The sequence below is a fragment of the Nanorana parkeri genome, unplaced genomic scaffold (assembly GCF_000935625.1).
Source record: "Nanorana parkeri isolate BGI_ZX_2015 unplaced genomic scaffold, ASM93562v1 scaffold556, whole genome shotgun sequence".
In the NCBI taxonomy this organism is placed as follows: domain Eukaryota; kingdom Metazoa; phylum Chordata; class Amphibia; order Anura; family Dicroglossidae; genus Nanorana; species Nanorana parkeri.
Genome location: NW_017306824.1, coordinates 178,023 through 205,762, shown reverse-complemented (window position 1 = coordinate 205,762; position 27,740 = coordinate 178,023). Strand labels below are relative to the sequence as shown.

At 42.6% G+C, this 27,740-nt stretch overlaps 1 protein-coding gene across 1 annotated transcript; it reads left to right on the top strand.

Moving 5' to 3' along the window:
- Positions 1 to 23,760, top strand: DNAJC14 (DnaJ heat shock protein family (Hsp40) member C14). Its single transcript, XM_018562036.1, has 8 exons — positions 1 to 13; positions 277 to 281; positions 9,271 to 10,757; positions 12,249 to 12,355; positions 15,698 to 15,817; positions 18,503 to 18,663; positions 19,820 to 19,922; positions 23,457 to 23,760. The coding sequence occupies exons 3-8, from the start codon at positions 9,339 to 9,341 to the stop codon at positions 23,683 to 23,685; spliced, it is 2,139 nt and encodes a 712-aa protein (XP_018417538.1). The 5' UTR covers positions 1 to 13; positions 277 to 281; positions 9,271 to 9,338; the 3' UTR covers positions 23,686 to 23,760.
- The last annotated feature ends 3,980 nt before the right edge of the window (positions 23,761 to 27,740 follow it).

Here is a 27,740-nt window from a genome sequence, read left to right as displayed (position 1 = left end):
CTCAGTGCCCCGGGTACACACAGCCCCAGCGCTAATGCTGTAACCGCGCAGCATGCAATCACAGCACCCAGCGCGGACTCCGTGACTGATGACGTAACGTCACGCTGACGCTCGGCACACGTCGGTCCCGGAAGTGATGTTGGGTTGTGTATTGCCTGTTAGGCAGCAATTAGCAGTACGGAGACAGCCAGGGGAGCGGGGAGAGCGGTGACCGGACAGCCGTGCTGAGAGCGGCCCTCAGGGGAGCTGTCCCTACCCTTCCTGCGGAGGCTCGAGGCCGGGTAAGGGCACTCTTATGTGTACATGAGTGTGTGTGAGAGCCGCCTGTGCAGAACCCCGGAGGAATGGAAGAGTCAGGCTGCCTTCCCGAGGCCTGACACTAACCTACGTGAGATTTACATTGGCAGCGAGTGTGAGGGCACTGGCCAAGACAGAAGGAGCTTTGGGCAGAGTGTGGCAAGTTTTGCAGGAAAAGCTTGCGGAGGGGGCACACATGAGACACTGGTCACATCACTGCCAGTGGCCAATAAACTGTTCAAGAGAACCAGTCACCAATAAACATAGGCAAGTCCACGGCGGGTAAACTGTGATTGGTTGTAGAGGAACGTGGCACATCTGGTTGTGGCCACTTGCAATTTACACAAACTATTATGTCACATTGGGTATAGTTTATTGGACGCAGAAACTATCATCTTCACTGTCTTGTGCCATCACCCCTTTGACCCAATACTGCCAACCTACACGGTGCCACATATTGATGACACCGAAAAATCTTCTGATCACACCCTTCAACTTGAACAATTATTTGTTACATTCCATTAATCAGTGTATAGTGTGCCAGGTACTTGGTGCACCATCAATAGTTCATCAGGTCCTATAGGTCTAGGCATTGCATATAAATCAGGGGTGGGCAAGTTAATATGGAATTCAGGATTGGGTTTTAGGAGCTAGCTCCAATGTCAACATCTTGAGAAAACCTCAGTTAGGCGCCGGCTGTCATTTTTAGGAGCATTGTTTACCTGGCTTCTGGGATCTGTATTAGCCCTGATGTAAACACATGCCATTAAAGTGCATAGATGGCCTAATACTCTTATCACAAGTAAAAGGATAAATACCTATTTTTGTAGATCCTTATGTGATCAGATGACCACGCAGCTTACGCTTCCCTTCATGCTCTCTCTTCTTGTTAGGACCGGTGGATGGGTTCTTGTGGGAATCACCCTCCTTCCTTCTAGAACTAAAGCTCTCGGCATTGACAGGACAAGAAGCGCCAGTGGGAATTCATCATCCTGCTGGCTAATGGGGAGGTAAGAAGATGGCGATGGAAAGGCAACAAATAACTAGGGATTATATGGAAGGAATATACTGTTGACAGTGAAAACATGTATTTGCTCAGACATGCACTTTGAAGTTATAATTGCAGTATTATCTATGAAAGATTTATTTTTGGTCCCATAATGAGCTAAAAGTGGAAATTAATAAATAAAGTGACTCTAAACTCAGGAGTTAGATCTTAAAAATGCATTGAAGTACCTTTTAACTATTAACACAAATGTGTCTTATTTGTCCATCACTCAGCTGTAGATCCTCCAATCATCTCTGAATTGGTGCTGACACTGCCCTTCCTTCTGGAGGGTGGCTACTTTTGTTCCCCATGGTCCCTGTGTGTGTTGGAAAGTAGTCACCACTCCAAGCTTGCTCCTCTGATGGACTACAATCTCAATACAAATGAGTAAACTAAGAGGGTTATTCACTATTGAGCCGAAAGGATCCAGCGGTAGCTTCAGTTGATCCTTCGGGCTCGCTTCAGCCGCCTGAGGCCTTCGGTTCAGTCAAACCAAAGGGTTGCTGTAGGGCTATTCACAATAGCCCGTACAGCAGCCGAAGGCAGCCGAGCTACTCACCCAAGCCGAAGGCATATGCTTCGGCTCGACTGAGCCAAAGTGACAGCCAAAGCGTTGAGGTAGGTCGGCCAAAGGGCCGACCTTTATCATTGGCGGGGAGAAGAGGAAAGACACACTGTGAATCAATGCACGCAGCTGTGAGTGTGCAGGTTGGTCAGACTCCATGGGACAGAAAGAAACAGCAGTCTGCGCTTAATCAGAGACCGGCACTAGCGCTGGAGGGATTGCTGAAAACTACTGCAAAGAAGAAGAAGATGATCAGATCAAGGGGCATCATTTAAGGATAAGTCCTTACATTAGCATTGAGGGGCAAAAACATTTTTTTTTCACTTTAATGTCACTCTAAATTCCCCCTTCTTTCTTTAAAGCAGCAGTTTGGCCACATTAAAGTTTACGTAGATTCCCCAACCATATCCATTCACGGCTATTGTATTCGGGCTGCCTGAATATACGAACAGTGACTGCATCTGGCACGATGCAGTCATTGTTCGGCTGAGAAATTTCGACTCGGCTGGTCGTCAGGACCACTCACTGCTTACATTTAAGCAATGTATGGCTACCTTCACATGCTTACAGTAAATCATTTTTTTTTTTAAATCTATTGCAAAGTTTCCTATCTGGAGATCCTGCCAGTAACAGCATTCCAGTTACCAGCAGACAGGTAGACAACACTAAGCCACAGCCCTGCACATAGCAGCTTTCTATCTTGGGTTTCCTGTAAGGTCTGCAGAAGGCATTCACAGACCTGATGGGCAGGCTAACCGAAGGAGTGCTAATGGCAGGCTGCTGTTTGCAAGGCAGTGGCTAAGCATTTTCAGCCTGCAACATAAGGCTCTGTGACTAGCAGGATCTCAAGGTAAGAAACTTTGCAAAGGATTTACAACAATTATTTGCCTGAGAAGTTAGACACAATGCCAAACATATTAGAAAATAAACTATGGGGTTACATATACTTTTACATATACATATCATTTACAGGCTGCAGGGAGGGAGGTGACCAAGCTGCACTGATAAAATGTAGTTGAGAAATGTGAGATTTCCAGTTTTGCTGTTCTAGGTTATTTAAATCTTAGGACTGGCTGAACGCAATGAAGAAACTGCAAGTAAAGCAGCACCCATATAGTTACTTCATTTAAATTTGTAGCTGTTTGCTTGGAGTAAATCTTTAACGTTAACTTATGCTTTGTGAGAAGCAAATAAAGACAGCTTTGTGTAAACTTCATTTTAATCCAGTCGATGCTTATACAGGACTGAGGACTATCCTTGCCCCATGTTACATTACCGAGCTGTGCACTAGCGCTGTCACATGGAGCAAGCCACGTGTCCCTCCATGCCTGGAAGTACCAGGACATTCCTATCGCCTGCGGGTGAACAGAGAGGTGGCTTTGCAAAGAAATGGTAAGTATATGCTGCTTCTGGGGGGCATTTATGCAAACTTGTTCTTTTGCCTTGCATTGGTAAAGTACAGGTTTGCTTTAAAACCCAGCTACAATATCGTTCAAATATACAGGGCAAACAATAGGTTGGAAGTCTTCCACAGTAAGGCTAATGTCGCGCTTGCGATCCTTCCGCTGGCAAGAATTTTAGTTTTTCTGGTTATGCCACAGGCTTACCTTTTAAAGCTATCACTTTTTTTACTTTTGGAGATCAGATAAAACTGAGGTCTGTTTGATGCCCTACAGTCATATGAGGCTTTGGTGAAATAAATTCAGAAGAGAAGATTAGAAGCACAGATCTAAATCATGTGAATAAAAGGTAACTGTTGTAAGCAGTGTACTAGTTTGTCCCAACCCCTGTCACTGTCATATTTGTTGGAGAGCTTGGCCTGCCTCTAAATGTTCCATGTTTTTTCCAGGGCTTCTTTGCTGAGCACTGTGCCCGTCTGCTATCAGCGACCACTTGGAAAAAGAACCCACACCTCCTTCAGTCCCCAGCTTTCTTGACTCCTTTGTGAGCCAAGGACCATATCAGGGAGATTAGTATAGAGATCTGTAGGGGCTTGGGGCAGAGAAGGTAATCAGGGTCTAAAAGATCTCTGATGTGTCCATATAGGGAGCCTGTCACTCCCTCATACTATTCTACTGGAGGCTTGTTGGCCCCTATGTGATAGTTTATAGTAAAAATGAAAAATAAAAATGCTTTAAAGACATGAAAAAGGGTAATGACCTAAACACAACTTTGCTACATTGCATTGTAGTGGTCTGCACGCACAAAACATTTAGCTGGACTCTTATCTGGCAATGCAGTTCTCCACAACACACTTCTATACATTGTAGTACTCTATAATGCAGGTGAGTTTAGTTTCACTATATGGAATACAACGCTTATTCACAAAAAGTTGGCACGCTGTGCAAAATCTACATAAAACCAGAATACAATTATTTGCAAATCTCAAACCCAGATTTGATGCACAATAGAAAATAGAAAATGTATCAAATGTTTGAACTGAGAAAATGTGACATTTTAAGAAAAAAATAAGGTAATTTTGAAATTGATGGCAGTAACATGTCTCAAAAAAGTTGGGTCAGGGCAACAAAAAGCGGGCAAATAAGCGGTACTAACAAGGAAGCTGGAAGAACATTTTGCAACTAATTTGGTTAATTGGCATAACATGATTGGGTATAAAAAGAGCATCTTAGAGAGTCAGAGTGTCTCAGAAGTAAAGATGGGCAGAGGTTTACCAATCTGTGAAAAGCTGAGTCTAGAAATTGACAATTTAACAATAATGTTCCTTGACGTAAAATTGCACAGACTTTAAATATATCATCATCTACAGTACATAATATCAAAAGATTCCGAGAATCTGGAGAAATCTCTGTGGGCAAGGTACAAGGCCGAAACGCGATATTGGATGTGCGTGATCTTCAGGCCCTCAGACGGCACTGCATTAAAAACATTTATGATTCTGTGATGGATATCACTACATGCTCTCAGGAATACTTAAAACAATCACTGTCTGTGAACACAGCTCGCTGTGACATCCAAAAATGCCAGTTAAAGCTCTATCATGCAAAGAAGAAGCCATGTCTGTACATGATCCAGAATCGCTGCTGTCTTCTCTGGGCCAAAGCTCATTTTAAATGGTCTGTCGCAAAGTGGAAAACTGTTCTGTGGTCAGACAAATCAAAATTTGACATTCTTTTTGGCGACCATGGTTGCCTCGTCCTACGGACTAGAGAGGAAGGGGACCTACCGGCTCATCAGAGCTCAGTACATATGAAAATATTCTGAGAATCTGCGCAAGGGACATGGCCGAACTGCATTATCGGATGCCTGTGATCTTCCGGGCCCTCAGACAGCACTGCATTAATAACAAACATTCATGATTCTGTGATGGACATCACTGCATGCTCTCAGGAATACTTACAGAAATCACCATCTGTGAATACAGTTCACTGTGCCATCCAAAAATGCCAGTTAAAGCTTTATCATGGAAAGAAGAAGCCATATCCGAACGTGATCCAGAAACGCCGTCTTCTCTGGGCCAAAGCTTATTTAAAATGGTCTGTCGCAAAGTTGAAAACTGTTCTGTGGTCGGACAAATCGACATTCTTTTTGGCAACTATGGGCGGCCGCCCAGTGCTATGCACTAAAGAGGAGGGGGACCTTCTGGCTTGTTATCAGCGCTCAGTTCAAAAACCTGCATCTCTGGTGGTATGGGGGTGCATTAGTGCGTATGGAATGTGCAGCTTGCACATGGGGAAAGGCACCATCAATGCTGAAATATATATCCAGGTTTTAGAGCAGCATATGCTCCGATCCAGACAATGTCTTTTTCAGGAAAGGCCTTTTATATTTCAGCAGGACAATGCGACAGCACATACTGCATCTATGACAACAGCAGGGCTTTGTAGTAGAAGAGTCCGTGCTAAACTGGCCTGCCTGTAGTCCAGGCCTTTCTCCAATTAACAATATTTGGCACATCTTGAAACTAAAAATACAACAAAGAAGACCCAGGACTGTTGAACAGTTAGAATCCCATACCAGGCAAGAATGGGCTAACATTAATCTCCCAAAGCTCCAGCAACTGGTCTCCTCAGTTCCCAGACATTTACAGACTTGTTAAAAGATGAAGGGCTGCTACACTGTTGTAAACAAGGCCTTGTCCCAACTTTATTGAGACGTGTTGCTGCCATCAATTGTAAAATACCTTATTTTTTTCCTAAAATGGTCAATTTTCTCAGTTTAAACAATTGATGTTTTTTTTTAAATTTTCTATTGTGAATAAAATAACTTTTTTATGAGATTTACAAATCATTGTATTCTGTTTTTTATGTAGATTTTACAAAGTGTCCCAACAAAAAAGGTGTGGAGCCAGCCTAAAAGACCGCTACATACACATGCATACACACTATTAGGATGGGTGTATATAAGCAAACACCTATTATACCATATGCTGTGAATCCCCATCTATGCTAGAGGTAGAAGAATTGTAGGGCCATGTTAGAAATGTTAATGCCACCCAGCATCATAAATCCCTATGCACGATGATGAATTGCAAACTACCAGAAGCTTTTTCTTAACAATCATATGCTTATACAGTACATAAGAAGGTCTATTGATTGACAGTCCCACAAACAAAGTATATGTGTTATGACTTTTTAAACAGAGGCTCAAGTGTAGGCACTAGCAATACACAAACTGCTACTTTCATCCTAAAAAACACTATTACTTTATGGAGACATAAGGGGTCTTTCAGACCCCTAATGCCACCTAGGGACCCCAAAGAAGCTGATGAAGCAGAGATCTGCTTCCCCAGCTCCTTCTCCCGCCTCTAAGAGCCGGAGAATGTAAACAGTGACACCGGAAGTGATGTAACGCACATCACTTTCCGGGTCTAGTGATCAGAGGAAAGATTAGCAGCTAGAAGCTTGGTGAGGGAAGACAAGCTATGCTGGTCCCGGGCCCGCACGGGGAGACAGCGGAGCACGTTGTAGCTGCTGCTGCCAACGGCGGAGGAGGGGCATACCTTCGGCTGCACCATACAAGCGATCCAGCGGCTTTTATTAGCCAGATCGCTTGTATCTAAACAGCCATCGCCAGCTGTTTAAAATTATACCAGCAGCCACGTTCTTGGTGTAACCGCTTCAGGACTAGGACGTATTTTGACGGTGGGCGGTCCTGAAGCTGGTAACAAAAAATAAATGGTGGCAATCTGATATTTAGTACTTTAGGAAATGAAACATCATCTGGTTTGGGTTTTTATTTACTTTAAAGCAGGGTAATAATTCTAGGTGTCTGGTTTAGCAGTAAACATACATGGTTTTGTATAAACGTATATTTAATACATACATAAAGACTTGGTTACAATTAAAATGTCATTGACATGATACAATGTTACATTGAAATCAAGCTACCTCCTTTTGGTGCCCATACATGTGTACATATATATATATAATTCATTAGTATAACATGGACTCCTTGAGTCCTGATTTCTGTAATAGTTGTATGATCCACTGTGGGCCCCATCTCCGACGCGTTTCGCAGCTGTATGTGCTTCCTCAGGGAGGTTGGAGGTATTCTAGGACATTACATCAAAATAGGTTTAAGTATAATGATCACAGATACCAAATTCTCAATAAGAGTAATAAGAAAATAAAACAACAATACAAAACCCACTTCATGTTCACAAACATGAACATGAAGTGATGGACGTCTTGTATGGTTTGGACACTTTTAAAGCCCCGCTTTTCTTTTCTTGTATACAATTCTAATTGGGGGTGTGGTGCCCATCCCTAATGTTTCAATTTAATTCCTATGCTTTAAACGTCTGGTTTAGCAGATCAACTAATTAGCATATATCCAGCCATCAAAGCATCAGAAACATATTAGCATGTTATGTTTAGCAAATTTGGCATTAGAGTCTGTGGCAAATGCTTTACCTAGACTGGAATTCTGTGTTGTAGGCTGCTCCTATAATAGACCTAGCATTCTGCAAAGCTCTTATTAAAAATTGCCAGCAGAATGTGAGGACTGGTTTGGCCAGACACGCCGTGTAGTAGAGACACTATTTGTGGTTGAGATTGTTTGGCACTTAGCCCTCGTTCACACCTGAACGTTTTGTAGCGCGTTCTACGCTCGACGAACGCTCTACAAAACGCTCAAAAATATAAATCCCATTGTATTAAATGGTCTCGTTCCCACCTTGGCGTATTTCCGCCCGTTCCTAACGCGCTACAAAACGGCCCACGCCTGAAAAGGTACATGTACTACTTTGGGCCGTTTTGTTGCGCGTTTCCATTGGGATACAGCCAAATAGCCTTCGGAAACGCGCGTTTGTCGCGCAACTTTTTTACTGCGAATTGCGGTAAAAAAATGCGCGCCGGTCGCGCAACAGACGCGCATATGCAATACGCCTAGGTGTGAACGAGACCTCACCCTGCTTCTCTGCCTTACCCTGTGTTATTTTGGGCCCTCACCAAATGTAGTATAATCCTATTAATATGTTTCCGGAAAACTGTATGCAAGTTGTAAGGGTTCTAGTTTAAAGCATGTTACTAGCACCCAGTAGACTGAGCAAATGGAAAAGCGAGGAGGAGGCAGAATGGAAATGTGTTGGCGAGGTTGTAGGGTAATGCCATCGTGCCAAGTCATAAATACATTGCTTTTTCCTTCTAGAAAGTGGTGCAAGACTTGCTTCTTCCCTGGAGGAAGGAATATTTAAAGTGCACAACAGATGCAGCTGTTTTGTGGAGGAAAATTTGGGTGACTGAGCTAAGAAACCAAATGGGATTAATTTGATAGGCCTTGTTTTATTTAATAAAATAGATGACTGAGCAAGTGACAGTTTTGTATTGCGTTGGGAAGGATTAGAACCTGTTGGGATTTAACTGCTATCTGGGGCTTTGTTGAAGAGATTACTCTCACTTCTTGTCCTACTAAAAACCGTTTCACCAGACAGTGAGGGGAAATCTGCTACAGGGATACAAACAGAGATACAAATCTAATAAATAAGATTGATAAAACAAATCTAATAGGGGTTCTAGCCATCTTTTGGATGATTTCCACATTGTATGATAGGATAGATTTCCGTTACAGATTGACAAATCAGCTAATGTGGCTACTAGGGCTCTGATATTAAACAACCTGTGTTATGAGTTTTGTATGAACGGTTTGCGCCCCCCCTTAATCCATGGAACAGATTAATTTAGAAATTGTGTACATGCAGAAATGTTAGGCCAGTAATGAACAAACGAGCCATATGTGCTTGATGGCTCCTGATGCTTGTACATTTCTGAAAATTGTGTTTGCTGGCTCTTTAACTTGATCGTGTAACACACTGTTATTGTTTTTTGTACAATTACGATTAATTCTTTAAAGCTGAGGTATGATTTATCTGACTTTTTATATGTTCTTTTCCATGCAGGATAACAAAACAACAATGAACGCAGTTACCTAGCATGTGCCTCGCCCTTGAAGGGACCACAAGAAAAGATGGACAAGCAAGTAAAGAGAACTACAGAAAAATGCGAAAGCATGGCCAGGGTCCATCGTCCTTGCAATAACACATCAGAAAGTAATGGAGCAAATCTTCCTAGAGGAAGAAACCATAGCCTTTCTGCAGCTATAAATGTAAAATCTACGGCTGAGAAAAATGGTAAAGAAACTGCAGAATCTGCATCAGAGCTGTGCAGAAATCAGAGATTTGATGTGCCCAAGGACAACTACTTTAACGATTTTTACAGAACTTTACAAAACCAAGAAGCAGCTGAAGATATGTGGACTAAAGAGTTCCTTTCCGATGGAGCACCTAAAGAAAATCTAATTGGTGAATCTGGCTGCAGTTCTAAACATCAAAGAGAGGACAACGATTGTCTTGATTTTGGTTCATTGCAGTTCTTGGCCTCGGACTGTGAGCGCATCAATGATAGCATAGAATCTGTCGGAGGCATATACCCTGATATAAGTGACCATATCTGTAGCCAAGACGTGCGCGATTTTTCTTGTTACCAGCAAGAAATATTGCACAAAGAAGGAGGTGATGATGAAGATAGTGGGAGACTAGCAGAGGAGGACCTTTCAAAGCCAGCCGGTGGAAAAAGAGGCCGTAAAGGCAAATCTCGTATTAATGCAAGGGATGAGTTGAGAAGGGAGGGCCGTCAACCTCCGTCCAGTGGCAAGCACAAGCCAGGTCGCAAGAAGAGCCACGGTGATGGGAAACACCAACTGAGAGCCTTAGTTCCTCAGCCCTTGTTGCTGGTTTTAAATTACTGTATTCGGGTGCTTAAAGATCTGGTGCTGTTCATTGGTGAATGTGTGGAGGCGCTTGGCACACAGCTGTATATCAGGTTATGGTTACCTGCTCATGACCTGGGCAGTTTGAAAAGTCAGCTTTTGACCTTTGGTATGTGGGCACAGCATCGTACTAAAGATTTACGGAGTTTCATTTGCTTTTGCGGTTTGTGGATTGTACGTGTAATGAAAATGTTAAGTGCTCTACTATTCTCGCTGCTGCTTCTTTCCATGGGCTGTGCTCAAGTGTGTTGGAACTATATTAAGAAAACCGGGGACAAATTTGGAACAGACAGCAACTCGCGGTCCTGGATTTCCTCAAAGTTTCGGAGAGTTGGGGCCTTAGTGACACAAAACAGGATATACAAACTATTTTTTAGTCTGCTGAAAAAATGGACAGGAAAATTATGGCCTTCAAAGTCAAGGACAGATAAAAACACCACAAAGGCCCCAATGGGGTCAACAAGTACAGGTCGCTTTCAGGCTAGAGATGAGGTGGAACGTCTGCTATCCATGGCTGACATTCCAGAGGAGGAATTAAACCCTTTTCAGGTATTAGGGGTGGAGATGGATGCTTCTGACATGGAGCTGAAGAAGGCGTATCGCCAGCTAGCTGTTTTGGTAAGTGTGAATTCATAATTTTTTTGTTATTGCATTATACATGGGATTTAGCAGCACTTTTGCAACCGTAAAAATACCCGTTTATGTATTGTATATTTTCTTTTTTACAAGGACACTCTTGTAAATCAGAATCTGAGCTAAGCAGTGTGATGGGTAAAAGTGACATTGTCCTCAGGTGTTTGAGTTTTTGAAAGGGAGGGGTTGTGTTGCTCTCATGGAAACAATGACCAGAGCCCTGCTCCCTCTGTTCCTCACCTCTCTATGGACCATTGAAACCTTCAATTACACGTTTTGGCCAAAGCAAATGCAAAGGGAGCAGAACGGGTGTACTACAGTAAGACTATGAGAACTTTTTTTACTGCATGCACGATAGAGTGGCTTTTTGGATACTTGATAACTCAGGCCACAAACTTACAGGGTAATTCACAAAAGAGTGAAGAGTTTGGAGAAGTCAGGAGAAGTGGACAACATAGCTGATTTGGAAAAATTCTCCAATTAGGATCACTTTCCAGTTCAGCTACGTTGTTCTAGATTGTTAACTTCTCCTGTCTTCTCCTAACTCTTCACCCTTTTGTGAATAACCCTGTAAGTGTTTGTGTAGGCACCTGGGGATGCCAGTGTTCTTATCTGGCAGTCACTTTACTCTCCTAGAAATACCCATTGGTATTGTCTAGTATCTGAAGCTGCACGGCTGATGTACAAATTAGCTTGCCGCCTAAGTCAGACAAGTAGAATCTTCTGTTGTCTATGTCCACTTGAATTCTTCTACATAGATATGGCTTGTAATAGGCATGGGGTTACCAAGAACAGTACCTGTATTTTATGGAACGTGTTGTTTTAAAAAAAAAAATTGCATTGGAGTCATGTGATCAGTTTAGCGAATAATGCTTCGCAGAGTTCTTCCTTAAAGTAACATTAAGGTCTGGGCATTTTTTACCTGAATGCATTCTCTGCATTATGGTAAAAACGGCCCAGCACCTTTTTTCTACCCCAGTCCCCTCCACACTTACCTGTCAGCTGAGCTCGTCCTTGCCACTGGCCCGAAGAAATCCTCCGTTTCCCAAACTTCCAGGTTGAGGGGGGAGGATACTGAAGGCAGAGGAGCCGTAGGCTCCTTCTGCCATCAATCAAAGAGGGAAGGGGCTTGGCCTGCCACAGGGCTGTGTGTGTGTCTATGGACGCACACAGCCACTGCAGAAACGAGCGTGCATGGGTGCCTCCATTAGAACAATGGTGGCACCCGTGCGGGGGGAAGTGCACTGCCTGGACCCACTAGAAAATGAGGAATTAGGAACTTTTGAGGAATACAATCAACAGCCTCCAGCAAAGGAGGGTCTCCTTAAAGGAGAAATAAAAAAAAATAATATCATTTAATATCACTTTAAGTCTGTTTTTAAGGCCAATTCAGTAAAACCTTTTCTACAGTAACTGGATGAAGAGCGTGTTGTCATTTTTTCTTTGTAATCCACCTTATTTGATTTAAATTGACAGGTGCATCCAGACAAGAACAATCACCCTCATGCTGAAGAAGCTTTTAAGGTATTACGGGCAGCATGGGATACAGTAAGCAACCCAGAGAAGAGGAAGGAATTTGAATTGTAAGTATGAGATTCTTCAGCAGTAATGAACCTAATTCAATTATATTTTCAGCAAACACATAAAAAATAAAATGGTATTTGTGCATGAAATGTTTTCATTCATCAGGAAATTATTCAGTTGTCTAAATGGTTTTTGTCTTTCCAGCATGCACCTACACCCCTTTTGCCTGTACTGTACAGCTATTTCCTAAGTCCCAATAACTGAGAAGATATGAACGATTAAAATTCCAATTATGATCACCACATTACAGTTAAACTTGAAAGCATTAAGTCCACATTCACACATGGGGGGGGGGGGGCATGTTGCGCCGTACCGCATGAAGTGCCGTTTTTTTATGTAGATGTAGGAGCTGTGCACCCTCACACACTGCTTCCCGGAGCACCGAGTTTTGACAACTCTGCACCCAGTGTGCAGACCTGGATCCATCATGTCTGCTATTGAGCCGTACACTGTCTGTGTGCAGCTATCAAAACCCACAACTGCGGGAAGTAGCGTGTGAGACCGCACAGCTCTTTTGTCTACATGAGCTGTCTGCACGTTTCTTCCTGCAGCTCCAGGCGTATCAACACCTGCTCCTTCATGCCGTAGAGCAACAACGTCTGTGTGATTACCCCTGGACTGCCATGAGCATAGTCAATAATAGCTTTGCTACAGCTATGAATTTTTTTTTTTCTCATTATGGCTTTTTTGAACCCATGTTTGGTGGGAAGAGCAGTCATAGGTCTTACTGGCAGAACAGTTTATATGCTTTTCTGTCCCAAATGCTCCAGTTCAGCATTCTGTTGAACTGCGTGAACCCAAAAGTAGTTATCACTACGTGGGTTCAGTCCATTTCTGGTGCCTGTACAGTATTCAGATGCCCATTAGAGACACTGAGGCACATTCATCAATTTTGTTGCATAGCCAGGCAATGCTTAACAGGCATGATGAGACAATTTAAGATTTATGTTAATTGTGCAGATAAATTCAAAATGTCTCCTTCCTCAGCTATTCCCAAGTATCACTGCCACAGAATAAAACATGATCCCTGACCACTTCTTAATTGTGTGTCTGTTTTGAGGGTACGTTCACACCATACTGCATCGCATTGCGGCCGGCTCACTATTTCGTGGGGCCGAAGGGGGCGTGGCAGGCCATTGAAGTGACTGGCACCGTAGCCAAACCCTCTGGCCGCAATGCAATCGCCCGAACGGGATCGCAAGGCACATTGTGCCTGCAGTCCGGTGCAATCAAAATGCTGCAAGCACTATTTTGGTCGCACCGGACCAGACCGCAGGCACAATGTGCCTTGCGATCCCGTGCGGGCTATCCCGTTACGGATGGCGTGGCTACAGTGCCATTCACTTCAATGGCCTGTCACGCCCCCTCCGAAAGAGTGGTAAATAGTGGTGTGAACGGGCCCTGAGTGAGATCTCCTCATCAGTGGTAAATCTGTCTCAATTGATTGCAGCAGCAGGAGTCACAAATCCACATAAAACTTGCATAGAATCTGCTGACTCACAGGCAGGGTGATTTGCAACTACATTTGTGACTAATTTGTTTGATAAATATCCCTCAATGTTCCAAATTTTAAGAGGAATTCTAAAGCCCCAGCATATATTATCCTGTTATAACATCAGCATTGTAATAGGAATACATACTACAGTTGTATTTGATATTGCAAACAAAGCTTACTTGAAAAAATCCCTTTTATGTAGTGAGTGCTGCGTTCTGTCTGCCCATCACTTCCAACAACTTCCTGGATTCCCAGTGGGCTTTGCTTCTCTTTCCCTGTTGCTTGATGTGATGCAATCTCAATTTCTCTATGCTACATATCCCATCATGCATTGTTTGCAGCAAGCAATGATAATGTTTCATTGTTCAGACGTTAAGTTGTACTTCAGAAGGCAGGCTGTGTGAGAGCTGTGACGCAAGAAAGTGCATGTTCACAGGGCTGAGTGAAATTGTGTCAGTGCATAGAGGAAGTACAACCTATGGGAATCTTCAATAAGTATGTTTACAAACTGATGGATCAATATGTTATTAGAAGTGGGATAGAACTTATGGAAAATCAATATAGAAATACATATTAGTTATTGATCACAGATACCTTTAAATGAAAAATACAGACTCTACTTCCTGGCATTAGAAACACATTTTCTGCTGTTCTGGTGATGCCTTATTTCTTGTACTGATACCACAGGGTTGGGAAATGGGAGAGGAGCTCTTTCCAATGTTGCCACATTGAATAATAAAAAACTTGAAAGTAATTCTAACCCTCCATGGATCAAACAAAAAAATGGCTGTGGTTGAAGCAATATGTGCGTAAGCTACATGGTGCAAATCTATGTCTCACAGATACGTGTAAGAACTTTATGGGATGTGAAAATCATTCCATTCTCTTCACTTCTGATTTTGCGTGTAATAGATCTTCATGTCTTTAGTGTGGCTTTGTGCAGTCTGAAGCGGCTCAGACATTCTAAATGCATAATAGAAAATAATACGATTTTGTTGTACAGGAAGTTGGGAATGTATCATGTCCCAAACTGAAATGTACCTAAAATAGTGTCTTCTGAAGAGGCTGGAGAGAGTTGTGGGAGGCCACAAATAGTCCCAAGCAAAATGACTAACAAACAACGTACATTTGTCTTTCATTGGATGTGACTCACAGCGATCCTTCTCTTTATCCAAAAACCACACAGCAGGTTCAGTGTCCAGTTTAGCCTCCTTGTAGGAGTTCTTATTGGGCAGGATTTGGATGTTCAGACCCTGGGTCATTGCAAGCAGTTGCCTTTGGTCAGGCAGGGTTGAATGCTCATCATCTTCCTAATCATAGCCTGTTTATGTGCTCAGAAGATGTATAATATTTATTTTATTATTTCTGGATATAACAATATAAACATCATATTAAGACACTCTCGGGAAGTGCTCAGAAGATGATTATATACTTAGGAACGTAGTTATCTCCTTAATAAAATCACCAACACACCCCATTAGTCATCAACTGTGTGGTATATTATACAGTTCAACTACATAAAAGGTCAGTTGCCCCAAAATTGCTATTTTAGGTATGGGTGGGCCCTATTGTGCCTTATGCCCTGGGGTTTTAAATTTCCCACCTCTTCCCCTTTGTGACACTGAATTTCACCCTTTTTTTGCACTATAGGGACTCGTAATGTGCATGTTTTAATGTATAAAAAATGAAAAATCTAATGGGGTGCGTGAGAGCCCTCTTAATAACAACAGCAGGCCGAGAGACCTTTTGAATTCTGATGCAGAGACCACATTGCTGGATACTTGACAGCTATATGAAGCCATTGAACTGACCCTTTGACTTTGTCATTGCTTTTCTACCCTACCAGGAAGCGAATGTCCGAAACGGAGCTGGCCAAGTCCATGAACGAATTTCTTACCAAGCTGCAAGATGACTTAAAGGAAGCAATGAACAGCATGATGTGCAGCAAATGTCAGGGAAAACACCGGTACAGTATGGATTATGTAATACACACAATCTCATTGATTTGAATCGATTTTGAATGGGTTCTAGAGAGGAGGAAACCTTTACTGACAGGAATACATAGACTGCCAGTGCTGACCTCTCCTGAACATGCTGGTTGTCATGCTGATTCGCAGACTTCAGTACTTTTGAGTCGGTGACCAAGACCAAATATGCAGATAAACTTGACTGCACCTGCTGTGTGTACTTGTCCTGGGCCAGCAACTCCGAAAGTACTAAACCCAAAGACGGTCAGGTAACCGGTATTTTCAGAAGGAGGTCAGCAGTGTGAGACACAATAGCTTTCCTTTAATAAGCCATTTTAATACCACATCTAAAAGTTTTGCAAAGTACAAAAAAGCCATGTTTTGCAAGGTACAATAAGGAAATGCAACAAGAGACTAAGTACTGGCTAGGCAGTGAAATCTGAAGTAGAGACTGCAGGGCTTATACTGTCAGACGTAGAAGATCTGTGACTGGAAAGCACGAAAAGGATATTGATTTGCACAAAGTGTGTGTGTGTGAGAAAATATGCCGGAGTGGACCACAGCTTTGGTAGGTCGTGTTAATAACTTAAGGTGCCCATAAACTGCACGATTGTCATACGAGAATCGCATAAAAGCCCGGGATCGTAGGAGAATCGTGCAGTGTATGGAAGGCGTGCGACCGTTTCTACTGTACGGTCGCACGTCTTCTGTCGAACCAGCAGGCTAGAAAACCCGCCGGGAATCGTACAATTCTTGGCGAGTTAGTGGCCTGCTGGTTCGACAACTGCCAAACGGGCCGGTGTGCGCACACAGCCCGTTTGCAGTCATCGTAAGCCCGCCCCTCATTGCAGTCATCGTAAGCCCGCCCCTCAGGGGGGCGGGCTTGTGATGATCGCAAGTGCGATCTGCCTGTCAAAGATGGGCAGATCGTACGTTTTTTTAAAGTTCTTTACAACCCTCGCAAGAAAAAAGTCTTGCGAGGGTTGTAAAGTGTATGGCCACCTTAAGGATGAGGTTACCCCACCTGAATATAATATGCACACTGCTACCACCAAGCTTGCTGATCATGACTTTAGAGTAGAACATATGGAAAACCATTTAAGAAATGCCCTCTGCATTATAGGTATGTCTGAGTGGAGGGCATTTTCTGCACAGATTTCACATTTAGGCAGGATACCTTTTCTTTCACTCTCACAGTGGAGAGGGTTCATAGGGTGGCAACCCTTCCTCCGTCACCAGGGGGGCCCTGCTAGAACATTTCTGCTCAAGCTGCTAAATTTTAAAGATAAAGAAGTTATCCTAAGGCTGGCTGGGAACAAAACAGACACAGCACTTATACCTGGAGGTTAAATGACAATGCTCTTAATATTCCATGCATCATGTTGTATCCAGGAAAGTCAAAAGTTGTTAAAGGTGGTGAAACGCTTCTTTGAGTCCCCTGCATCAACAATGACCTGGCTAGGCCGGAATGAGAGCAAACTTAAATGTATAACACAGGGCACAGGATTGGCTACAGTTGTCTCTAAGGGGCTCATGTATAAAACTGGGAGACAGAGGTAGAGGAGCCCCATAGAAGTCAATAGGGATGTACTGTGCAGGTGCGGCCGGGAGAAGCAGATGTCAACATACAACATGGAGCCAGGCCAGTCAGAACTTAGCAAAGATATTTGTGCAGGGAGAGGGAGGGATCGGGAACATCGTCTTACAGGGGCCAAAAAGGATAAGTGCACTTATCCTTTAATATCTTTCCGTACCAATCTCCTGGTTCTGCAGCTGGACATTGGCTCTTGAGATAACGTGGAAATGTAAGAGCCACTGTGATTACTGGGCCTTTAGTGAGAGCCACTGATTGCATACATGCAGTTGTGCTAATAAAGGTGTATTTATCTTTTCTTCTTGTAATGGCTGGATTTCATAGATATTTCATTAGTTGTTCAGGTTTGAACAGACATACCAAGTATATGTAGAATTTAAAGCTGAACTCTGTAATATGTATTTAAAGCTGAACTCTGGGCAGAAATTGTATTACATTTGTGTAAAAGTGCAATCTTCATCTTACATTTGAAGAATTTGTTCTTGATTTCATACACCGCTATCCAGACACAGAGACATCGGTTCATCTTTCTTTTATTAAAAGGCCTCTGTCACCTTAATATCCATTTATATTAAAACAGTTGCCACAATGCTCGTTATTCCCCCAGCCTCCAGTCTCGTAATGCCCCCTATGTTGTTCTAGTTTCAGTGAGCGATGTCGTACGTATTTTGCCACTCGCTGTAGCGGGAGGACCTGGGAGTCTCAAACTGAACTGCCCACTGAAACTGCGTCATTGGATTAAAAAAATAATCAAATCTATCACAATCCTACCCACGTGCATGCCCATTGTTTATACTAATTCCCAGTGTGTGATGGGTATTGTAGTCTCAAAAAGCAACTTCTAAAACTAATAGGAATTGACAATGCTACTTCTGGGATCTCTCCTCATGGTGCCCAGGTATGGCAAAATTGTATAGAGTGATGATGTCACCAGGATTGTGCATGTAAAAAAAAATGAATCTACTAATGGAGATGAACTTTTATAAATGTTTTTTTTTTTTACTGTGCCGGAGTCCAGCTTTAAAGTAACAAAGATGGTTTCGAAAAAGTGTAATTATTTTCTAACTGAAAAGGTCTGTTTGTTTTGTAGGAGATTTGAAATGGACCGGGAAACTGCCAATGCTCGTTACTGTGCCGAGTGTGGGAAAATGCATCCCGCAGAAGAAGGAGACTTCTGGGCAGAGTCTAGCATGCTTGGGCTTAAAATCACATACTTTGCTTTGATGCAGGACAAAGTGTTTGATATAACAGGTGAGCTGGATGGAAATAGGGACTTACAAATAAGAACAATTTATTATCTATTTACAACTTGTCAAGAGCAGAACAAGTGCTAGAACTCATTCAAGCTCATCCATGATTCTCCACCTCCTGTGTGTATACTGTAAGGTAAATGGCTATTTGGCCATAGATATAAGATGCATCTTGTTCAGTACCTATAATGTTGGCAGGAACAGTTATGGTCCATGAACATGAGGAAGGCAGAGACACTTGAAACTGACTCCATTACATGTACAAACTGATCTACCAATAAATAAACTATATACATTTATGAAGGAATGCTCCACTTTTGGGGTGATTATGGTAGATATGTGCAGCTCACCGTCCCTGGTTTGTGTGTGCGCATGTATGTATGTATGTGTGTGTATGTATCACACATACAGAAACTAATACAAAGATCATTGACCCCACTCCATCAGTGATAATTCTGCTTGATGGTTTGGAACTTTTGGGCTGATGGACTTCTCTTTCCTCATAGGTGAACGATACAGATATTTATAGGTGTGCAGTTGGTTTGGCGAAACAGGTTTTGCCTATACATGTGAAATGCTACTTTTTTACTATTGTTTTATCCAGAAAAGTAGGTGCTTTGTCTTTAGTTCATCCCTACTAATGCGTTCCTTGGAACTTACAGTAAATGTGATGCAGATCACTGCAATTCCAACTGTGTGTAATAACAATTGATCTAAATTATGAAAGTCAGTGGTATTATATAAAAACTTCCACTTTTCCTATGAGGGTTGAGTTTGGCCACACCCTATTCCATTACTGATTGAATGCATATTTTGCACCATATGTTCAGTTCACATTGCTTAGGTGAATTACCCATTTCTCTGTTGCAGCAAGTTACATGGGTGGTTGCTGTTGCTGCTGTTTTTTCTGCTTGATGTTTGTACAGTTCTAATATGTGTTTCACAAAAGGAAGGGTATTTATGGAAATTGGCAAACAGACAAGATAGTGGTGCCATCCAGAGCAATCAGTCAGTTACAGTATTCTCCTAAATCATGCTAAAATAACAGCTTGAATATGATTGGATGCCATTCTGTAAATGAGTTCCGACGACTTAAATACAGTAATGTGACAAAAACTGTTGTTTCTCTGCATTCATTTAATCCTGTCTCTTTATAGAATGGGCAGGGTGCCAGCGTGTGGTAATCTCTCCAGACACTCATCGGGTCCCATATCACATTTCATTTGGCTCAAAGAATTCAGCAAACACAGGACGACAAAGGTTTGAATCATTTTATCGTATTGAGAGCAGGGGGTGGACAAATTAGCGCTGTTACACGTTAACCTCCTTCTTTCCCTTAAGACTAGATTTTTTTTTTCTTTTCATTCTTATATTGCTGGTCAGTAACGGGGCAGTGATAATATGGTCCCCTTTACAGCTACGGTTAAACATATAAATCGTTAGAAGGGTAGATAAAGCCCTTCCAGGCCTGCCATCCTTATAAATCCATCCCTAGACATTTCGATAAAGCCCTTCCATTCTTATAGATCCATCCCTAGACATTTCGATAAAGCCCTTCCATTCTTATAGATCCATCCCTAGAAAGGTAGATATAGCCCTTCCATCCCTAGAAAGGTGGATTAAGCCACTCCAGCCCTGTAATCCTTATAAATTAGGGATGCACAGATACTTGGCCTTTTCATGAGAACTACCAGGGTTGCAGCGGTTGCAGCTGGGACCTGGCTCTGGCGCTCCACCACTGTCCTGAAATCATTACTCTGTATTGTTTTAGAAAAACTATCACATGACAATAAACAAAAATGTATCAGTACTCTTACTTGTAAGTACTCGGCAAGTACCAGTACTCGTACTCGCAAAACTGGTATCTGTGCATCCCTTTATTTATATTTATAAAAACAAAATCGTACATTAAAACAGAGATGTACAAATTCCAGGAGCTCCGTGTGATCCTTACAAATGACAGCTGACTCCTAACTTCTGAATTTTTATCTAGTCTAGTCTTGGAGCTCAAAAGTATCGGTACATGTACTCATACTTGTACCGAGTACTGTACTTGGTATCTGTGCAACCCTATTATAAATCCATCCATAGAAAGTAGGATAAAGCCCTTCCAGCCCTGCCATCCTTATAAATCCATCCCTAGAAAGGTAGATAAAGCCCTTTCACCCCTGTCATCTTTATAAATCCATTCCTAGAAAGGTAGATAAAGCCAATCCATCCCTAGAAAGGTAGATAAAGCCCTTCCATCCTTATAAATCCATCCCTGGAAAGGTGGATAAAGCCACTCCAGCCCTGCCATCCTTATAAATCCATCCCTAGAAAGGTAGATAAAGCCAATCCATCCCTAGAAAGGTGGATAAAGCCCTTCCATCCTTATAAATCCATCCCTGGAAAGGTGGATAAAGCCCTTCCATCCTTATAAAGCCCTTCCATCCTTATAAATCCATCCCTAGAAAGGTAGATAAAGCTCTTCCATCCTTATAAATCCATCCCTAGAAAGGTAGATAAAGCCACTCCAGCCCTGCCATCCTTAAAGTGAACATGTATTTCACTTTAAACTTTTAAAGGTAAAGGTCCTACCTAGGAGTAGATGCCATAACATACCCACTACTGCCTTCATTAAGCAGAAAAGCCTCTTCTCTACTCATCTGGTTTGGTTTAATTTGTCACTGGGGCTTGACTTCCTTGACTTGGCTACAGCCACAACCCTGTCCAATGACCGTGACCTTACTAGCCACTGAGGAGGTCTTGCTACTGCTATATCACTATATAGCATTTCTCAGGACTTAGTCTTGGAAACTCAGGCCCCAGTAAAAAAAAAAAAAAAAATACTATTACAGCTCTTTCAGAGAGGGGCATACAAGAGGATTTCACCAATTATAAAGGTAACAGCAGGCATCTTTTGGGGGGTGTTTTTGGCCAGGATATTTACTTTTCTAGACGAGGATAGGTTGGTTAAACACATGAGACCATCCTCATAACAGTTGCTGAACACGGCACCATCTACAATACACCTCCCCCTGGAGGTGGCAGGATCACCAGGTGAAAATAAAGGGGGGAAAAAGCCTTAAAATTACCCCCTGAAAACTAACATAGCCATCACATCTAAGGACTGGTAAGCTGCAATATATTCCATATTTGTTCTTGTTTTTAAATAACCTTTAAAGTAGTATTAAACTCTCAAACTTTTTTCCCCCCCAAAGATTAACCCAGATCAAACATGTATACAATGCCCCGCAAAGTATTTCTTTACATTTGTACCCAAGCACTTTCCGGTCATCCTGTTACCAAACACCTGCCTCCAACTTTCCCAGTTTAACTTGTCTGAACTTCCTGTCCAGTACAAGATTACAAGGGGCACAGCAGTCCTCCAGTAACTGTGCATACACTAGCTTAATGAAGGGGAAAGGAAGGAATGAGGGAGTAGGGTGGGAATGTCTTGCCTTGCTGTGTTTGTGGAGGCACACACAGCTTACTAGCACACACAAGGGTGCTTCCATGGGACTCTGCAAGGGAAAGGAGCCACCCTAAAACAGGATATCAGGGCTCAAGGGATCAACTGATTCTGCAGGAAACTAAAACTTTTAAACATCAAGGAACAGCATCCATGGTAGGTGATTTAAAAGAAAACCATGGGATAAGATTTGTTCCACTTAGTTCTCTTAAGGGTTACGGGAGGACATATACTAGTGTCCCCTGTGACCCAAAGCTCAGTATATCACGATCTACAGCTCGTGGTATAATGAGACCGTCGCAGCCCGGACAGATCCCGACAATGCTATAGAGATCCACCCAGATGTGTGTGTGACAGCTGGCTCTGCCTATCTAGAGGCAGAGCCAGCTGTGCCCACCCCATCCATTCCTCCAGTCTGCGCTGGAGGATCAGAGCGGGGAGAGGGGAAAATCCCCGCGGGGAGCGGTGACTGACAGTCACGGCTCTCTGCAGGGAGATGATTTAGAAGTGAGTGAGCGACGTTATGTGTTCGCTCACTTCCCGATCTATTGAGCCGACGTGTGACAGTTTCATTGTCACAGGTCGGCTCGAACTATGAGGAGTGATTTTCACTCGCCTCATAGTTCTCCTTTTAATCTTCATTTCAGATAGCCTAAAAAACGTTTGACTTCAACATCACTTTAATGGTGTGAGCCATAACTTTTTTCTTTTTAATAAAACATTTTTTTTTAATATCAGACTTGTTTCACAAAATGCTGGAGAATTCGAGAAATGGGGATGGATTCTAGTTTGCGGAGAGTTTGTCTTTCAAGACTAAAGTCCTGCCTAAGGGCAAACATCATCTGGAGCTTGCTATTCCATTTATGATTTAGCTTCACCTTATTATTAGATTGACTTTTATTAATCCCCACTCCATTTACATCCTCCTCTTCAGTCCACTGTAGTGGCCATTAAAGAAGCTCTTATTGGAAAGTAGAGTGGCTGGTGGTGGGATTTAGGCCAGAAGCTGGGAAAGTCAAGCCCTTGGTAACAAAGGCTTGCTTAATTATTTTTGTTACATATTACAATCTCCCAGCAAATTGTACTATGAACAAATATTGATGGAGTTTGGTTGGGCAAGCAGGATTTTAATAAATAAGAATAGTAACAAACCCCTGACCAGGATGTCACGAATCAAAAGAAGATTTCTCTGTGGGTATGAATGAAAGTAGGTCCTTTACACTGATGGACAGATAACAGACTCATTTTGCAGTTACTGGGCAGGCCCCTAAAAATAAGATGTTAAACTTGTCTAGCCTTTTAATCATCTCAACGCCTCTTACTCTTTTCTTTTATTGCAGGGCTCCCTCGAAAAGTAGCCCAACTTCCGTTGCTGATTTGCAGAATCTTTTGAACAGAATATTCCAGGGCTCTCCAGGTCCAATGCCCAATGGGAACATTTTCACCCCTCCACAGCAACCCCCGCATGGAACTCAGTCCCCTCCTGGACCATCTAAACCTGACTCTGCTTCCAAGAGTGACACAAAGTCCAAACGCAAGAAGAAAATGAGGCGTCCCGTTCAGCGATGATCAACATCCATCCACCTATATTCCAGCTGCCTTGTAATCAGGGTGGGATGGCTGGGACATCAGTTGCACAACTCTTTCCTAGTCAGATGGTTGTGTGCTGACTAGAACCAAGCTGCCAAGGGCTTTCAGTACTCTTTCATTTGGTTTAGTCCTTTTCCCCATTCACTTTGTTCTCCTGTTGCAGTGGGGACCAGCAACGCTTTCCATTGCAAGCACTTTTAACAAATTCACTTCTAGAAATGTTTTTTGTTTTCCCTTTGTGAAGAGAAACCTATTCTCATCATACCAAAGATAGCGGGTGTTGTTGACCTCTTACCAGAAATATTGCAAGCATCTTCAGCACATGCAGTGCCTGGAGACCTGGGCTCTGGTGTGAATAGAATGTATGAATGTACATTGCGCCAGGAAACCCAATTGCCCCCAGGATTATACAGTGCTTTGGGACTATATAATATAGTACTTCTTGCTTCAGTTAACCTGTTATAAATCTGAGGAACATGCTGTGAACAGTTTTAAGCATTAGGAAAATTGAAGGAGCAGATGTTTTGGGTTTTTTTTTTTTCTTTAACATAATTTTTTTGTTCGTTCCGTTAAGTTTTTTGGAGTTTTGTTTAGTTTTTTTGGCATATTATCTTGTATGCTGCTTTTAGTCATTTAAACATTACATAGAGAAGTTGGTCTGAAAGGATTCCATGTATCTACAGTTTTGAGCTGCAGGGGGATTATCGTGACTGAAAGTCATTAGGGGAAAAAAGACAAGATAGGATCAAGGTATTTAAAATCCAAGCACCTCTGATACATTTCAGAGAAGGGCAGAGAATGTATCAGCTGAGCTGTTAAGCTCGTGACACACTGCATGCGAAGCCGTACAGAGCGAAGGAAAGCTGTCAGGCACGGAGCTTCGCATGCAGTATGTGACCTGAGTGCAGCCAGATGAAAGATGGCATCTTCAGCCAATCGGCTCGCATGCTCGGATGGAGTTTGCATCATGACTCGTGAGCCGATTGGTTAAAGATGAAATTTTTCATCTCGGCACGTTTAGCTATGCGAGCTCTCGCAAGCTGACGTGCTGGAAAATTACATGACACACTGCACGCGAAGGCAGTGCGCCACCTCTTCGTGTGCAGTGTGTCACAGCCTTTAAAACACGTAGGATGCAGAAATACAGCAACCATTGTCCTCCAGTACCATCTTCACAGTAACATACAGATAACCGCACACCAACAGGGTTAACTCAGATGGGAAGCTGACCTCAGCCTGTCGTGACAGTCCTGGGTGAAGATCCCCGTGCCATGGTCTTACAAAGCATTTAACCTTGCACAGTCTCTGTGCTCAGTGGAAAATATTTAGATTTTGCTTGCTACCCAGTGAGGCGTATAGACACAGCTTATACACGTGTTGCCCTTTACTGACAACTTTCTGATAAGTTGTGATGAAGTGTGTACCAACAATGGAAGCGGTGCTGTAAACCTGAAGGGTCTTGCACCCTTGGGCTACATTGGGAAATTTTGTTAAGCAGCTTCTTGAGTAGCTCTTGGTTACTACATCTCAGAGTTGCACAGCTTTTCTCTGTGTGACACAGCCCACGTTTATGATCCCAGGGTTTTTTTGTAGGATATTCTGCATGGCACTGGATCAACAGAAGCTATTGGTAGCTTGATGCTGTACTTAAACAGCTGATCATACAGGGGGGATGGAACAAGGCTCTGCTTGCTTGTCCTAGACAGGCAGAATTAAAGAAGAAGTATTAGGAGGGTAACAATGACTCTTCCCAATAGTTTGAGCCAGCATGTGACACTGCAGCTGTCACACGTCGGCTCTATAGCTGGAGAACTGAGCGATCAAACTGCTGATCACTCGGCTTACGGCTTCTCCCTGCAAAGAGCAGTGACTGTCATTTCCCCCTCCCCTCTCTCTGTTCCTCTGGTGCTCACTAGAGGGACAGACAGCGGAAGGGGTGAGCACAGCTTGATCTGGCTCCAGAGAGGCAACGCCAGCTGTCAATCAGGCAGCATGGTGGATCCCGACACTAATGTAGCTGTAGCACTGCTCTGCGTTGTTGGCATATAGGCTATATGCCCGCTATATGCTGACTTTGGGTCACAGGTGGACAATAGTAAATGTACTCCTGTGACCCAAAAGAGAACTAAAGCCAAATAGGTTTGGCTACAGTTCTCTTTTAAGGAGTTTAGCACAAGCTTAAAGATAGAACGCTTTTAAAGGAAATCTGTCATGAGAAGAACACATAGGATAGCACTGATGACTTCTCCTCGTCAAAATGATTCTGTCAGTTTCCTGGCTTTCATGTTCCTGTAGCTTTGATACTTGAGTCACAGACCCAGAACAAGTAATTCAGGAGTTCTAACTGGCTGTTTACTTGGCCAAGTTAAGTTCTGCTAGGTATAAGTTATTCAAGTAGAGCAGGGATGGCCAAACTCCGGCCCTCCAGCTGTGGTGAAACAACAAATCCCATGAAGCATCTCTCTCTGGGAGTCATGTCTGTGGCTGTGAGAATCTTGCAAAGCCTCATGGGATTTGTAGTTCCACCACGGCTGTAGGGCCGCAGTTTGGCCATCCCTGGAGTAGAGCAATAATAAACACATTATCAGAACATGTACAGGTGAAACTCGAATAATTAGAATATCGTGCAAAGTTCATTTCACTAATGCAACTTAAAAGGTGAAACTAATATATGAGAGACTCATTACATGCAAAGCAAGATAATTAAAGCCGTGATTTGTCATAATTGTGATGATTATGGCTTACAGCTCATGAAAACCCCAAGAACCCCAAATCCACAATCTCAGAAAATGAGATTATTACATGCAATCAATAAAACAAGGATTGTACATAGAACAATATCGGACCTCTGAAAAGTACAAGCATGCATATGTACTCAGTACTTGGTTTGGGCCCCTTTTGCAGCACTTACTGCAATTACTTTTGCACGATATTCTAATTATTCGAGTTTCACCTGTATGCTTGCTCAATCATTCATTTCCCTCAAAGCAACAAGCAAAAGGTAAATATTTTCTAGTGGCCGTGAGTGAAGTTTTATGAGGCTGTGCAAGAATAAAAGAAAAAGCTAGGCAATTAGTACTGCTTGTCTTACCAAACTGAATTTGATGAAAAGGTGGAGTTGGCCTTCTAATTGTACAATTAAAAATTCATGCAGTGGACAGCGCCGTCTTGCAAAGTGGTCCAATGTTCCGTTAAATCCATGCAGTGACCCATTCCCCGGTTCAATGAGCTGCGTCATCTAACATTCAAGTCCACCGCATGCATTCTTAAAGTGGTAAATCTTTACAAGTATAATATATTCAACTTTAAATGTAATATTTACACTTGTCCCAGTTTTCTTTACGGCCAGTAACCCCAGTGGACACCATTGCATCCTTCTGGGACAAAGGCTGCATTCATACCTCTGCATGAGAGGTGCAGTGTGTGTGTGTGTGTTTTGTTTTTAAGCAATTTTTGTTGCCTTTGACTTCAATTATCATTTATCCCTGTGGAAGGTATATTTTGATGGAAATTGCACCAAGGACGCAGCATTTCTTTTTATTGCACAGCATCTTTTTAGAGATAACAGAGATGTGAATTGACGCCGAGTTGGCACCCTCTGGTTAGTAACCATGCTATTCCTGTCCACAGCTATAGGGCAATTTCTGGAGACAAGGTACTGGATCTAGGCTGAATGAGCAGCCAGTCTCCAAATCTTTGAGCTGACCACGAGAGGCTTGCTCACCACTCAGAAGATGGAAAAACAAGCAGCAGGCTGCAAATCACATTTTTGGAGGTTCAGGTTATCAGCTGTAAAGGTAACTGGTCTTAATGCCCCCCTCCCCCCATAAAGGCTTTATAAACAAGTGTAAATACAGCATTTATTACAAAAGTGCACCTTCACTTTAAAATGCCCATATAGTAAGGTAACTAGGACTTGGATATGTTGCTTCCAATTACTGTATGAGGGTGGGTTAGTGTATTATCAGTCACTATTTCACATAGGTTGATAAAGAAGGTTTTCATGTTCTGGTCTATAATCAGACCCCCCGCAC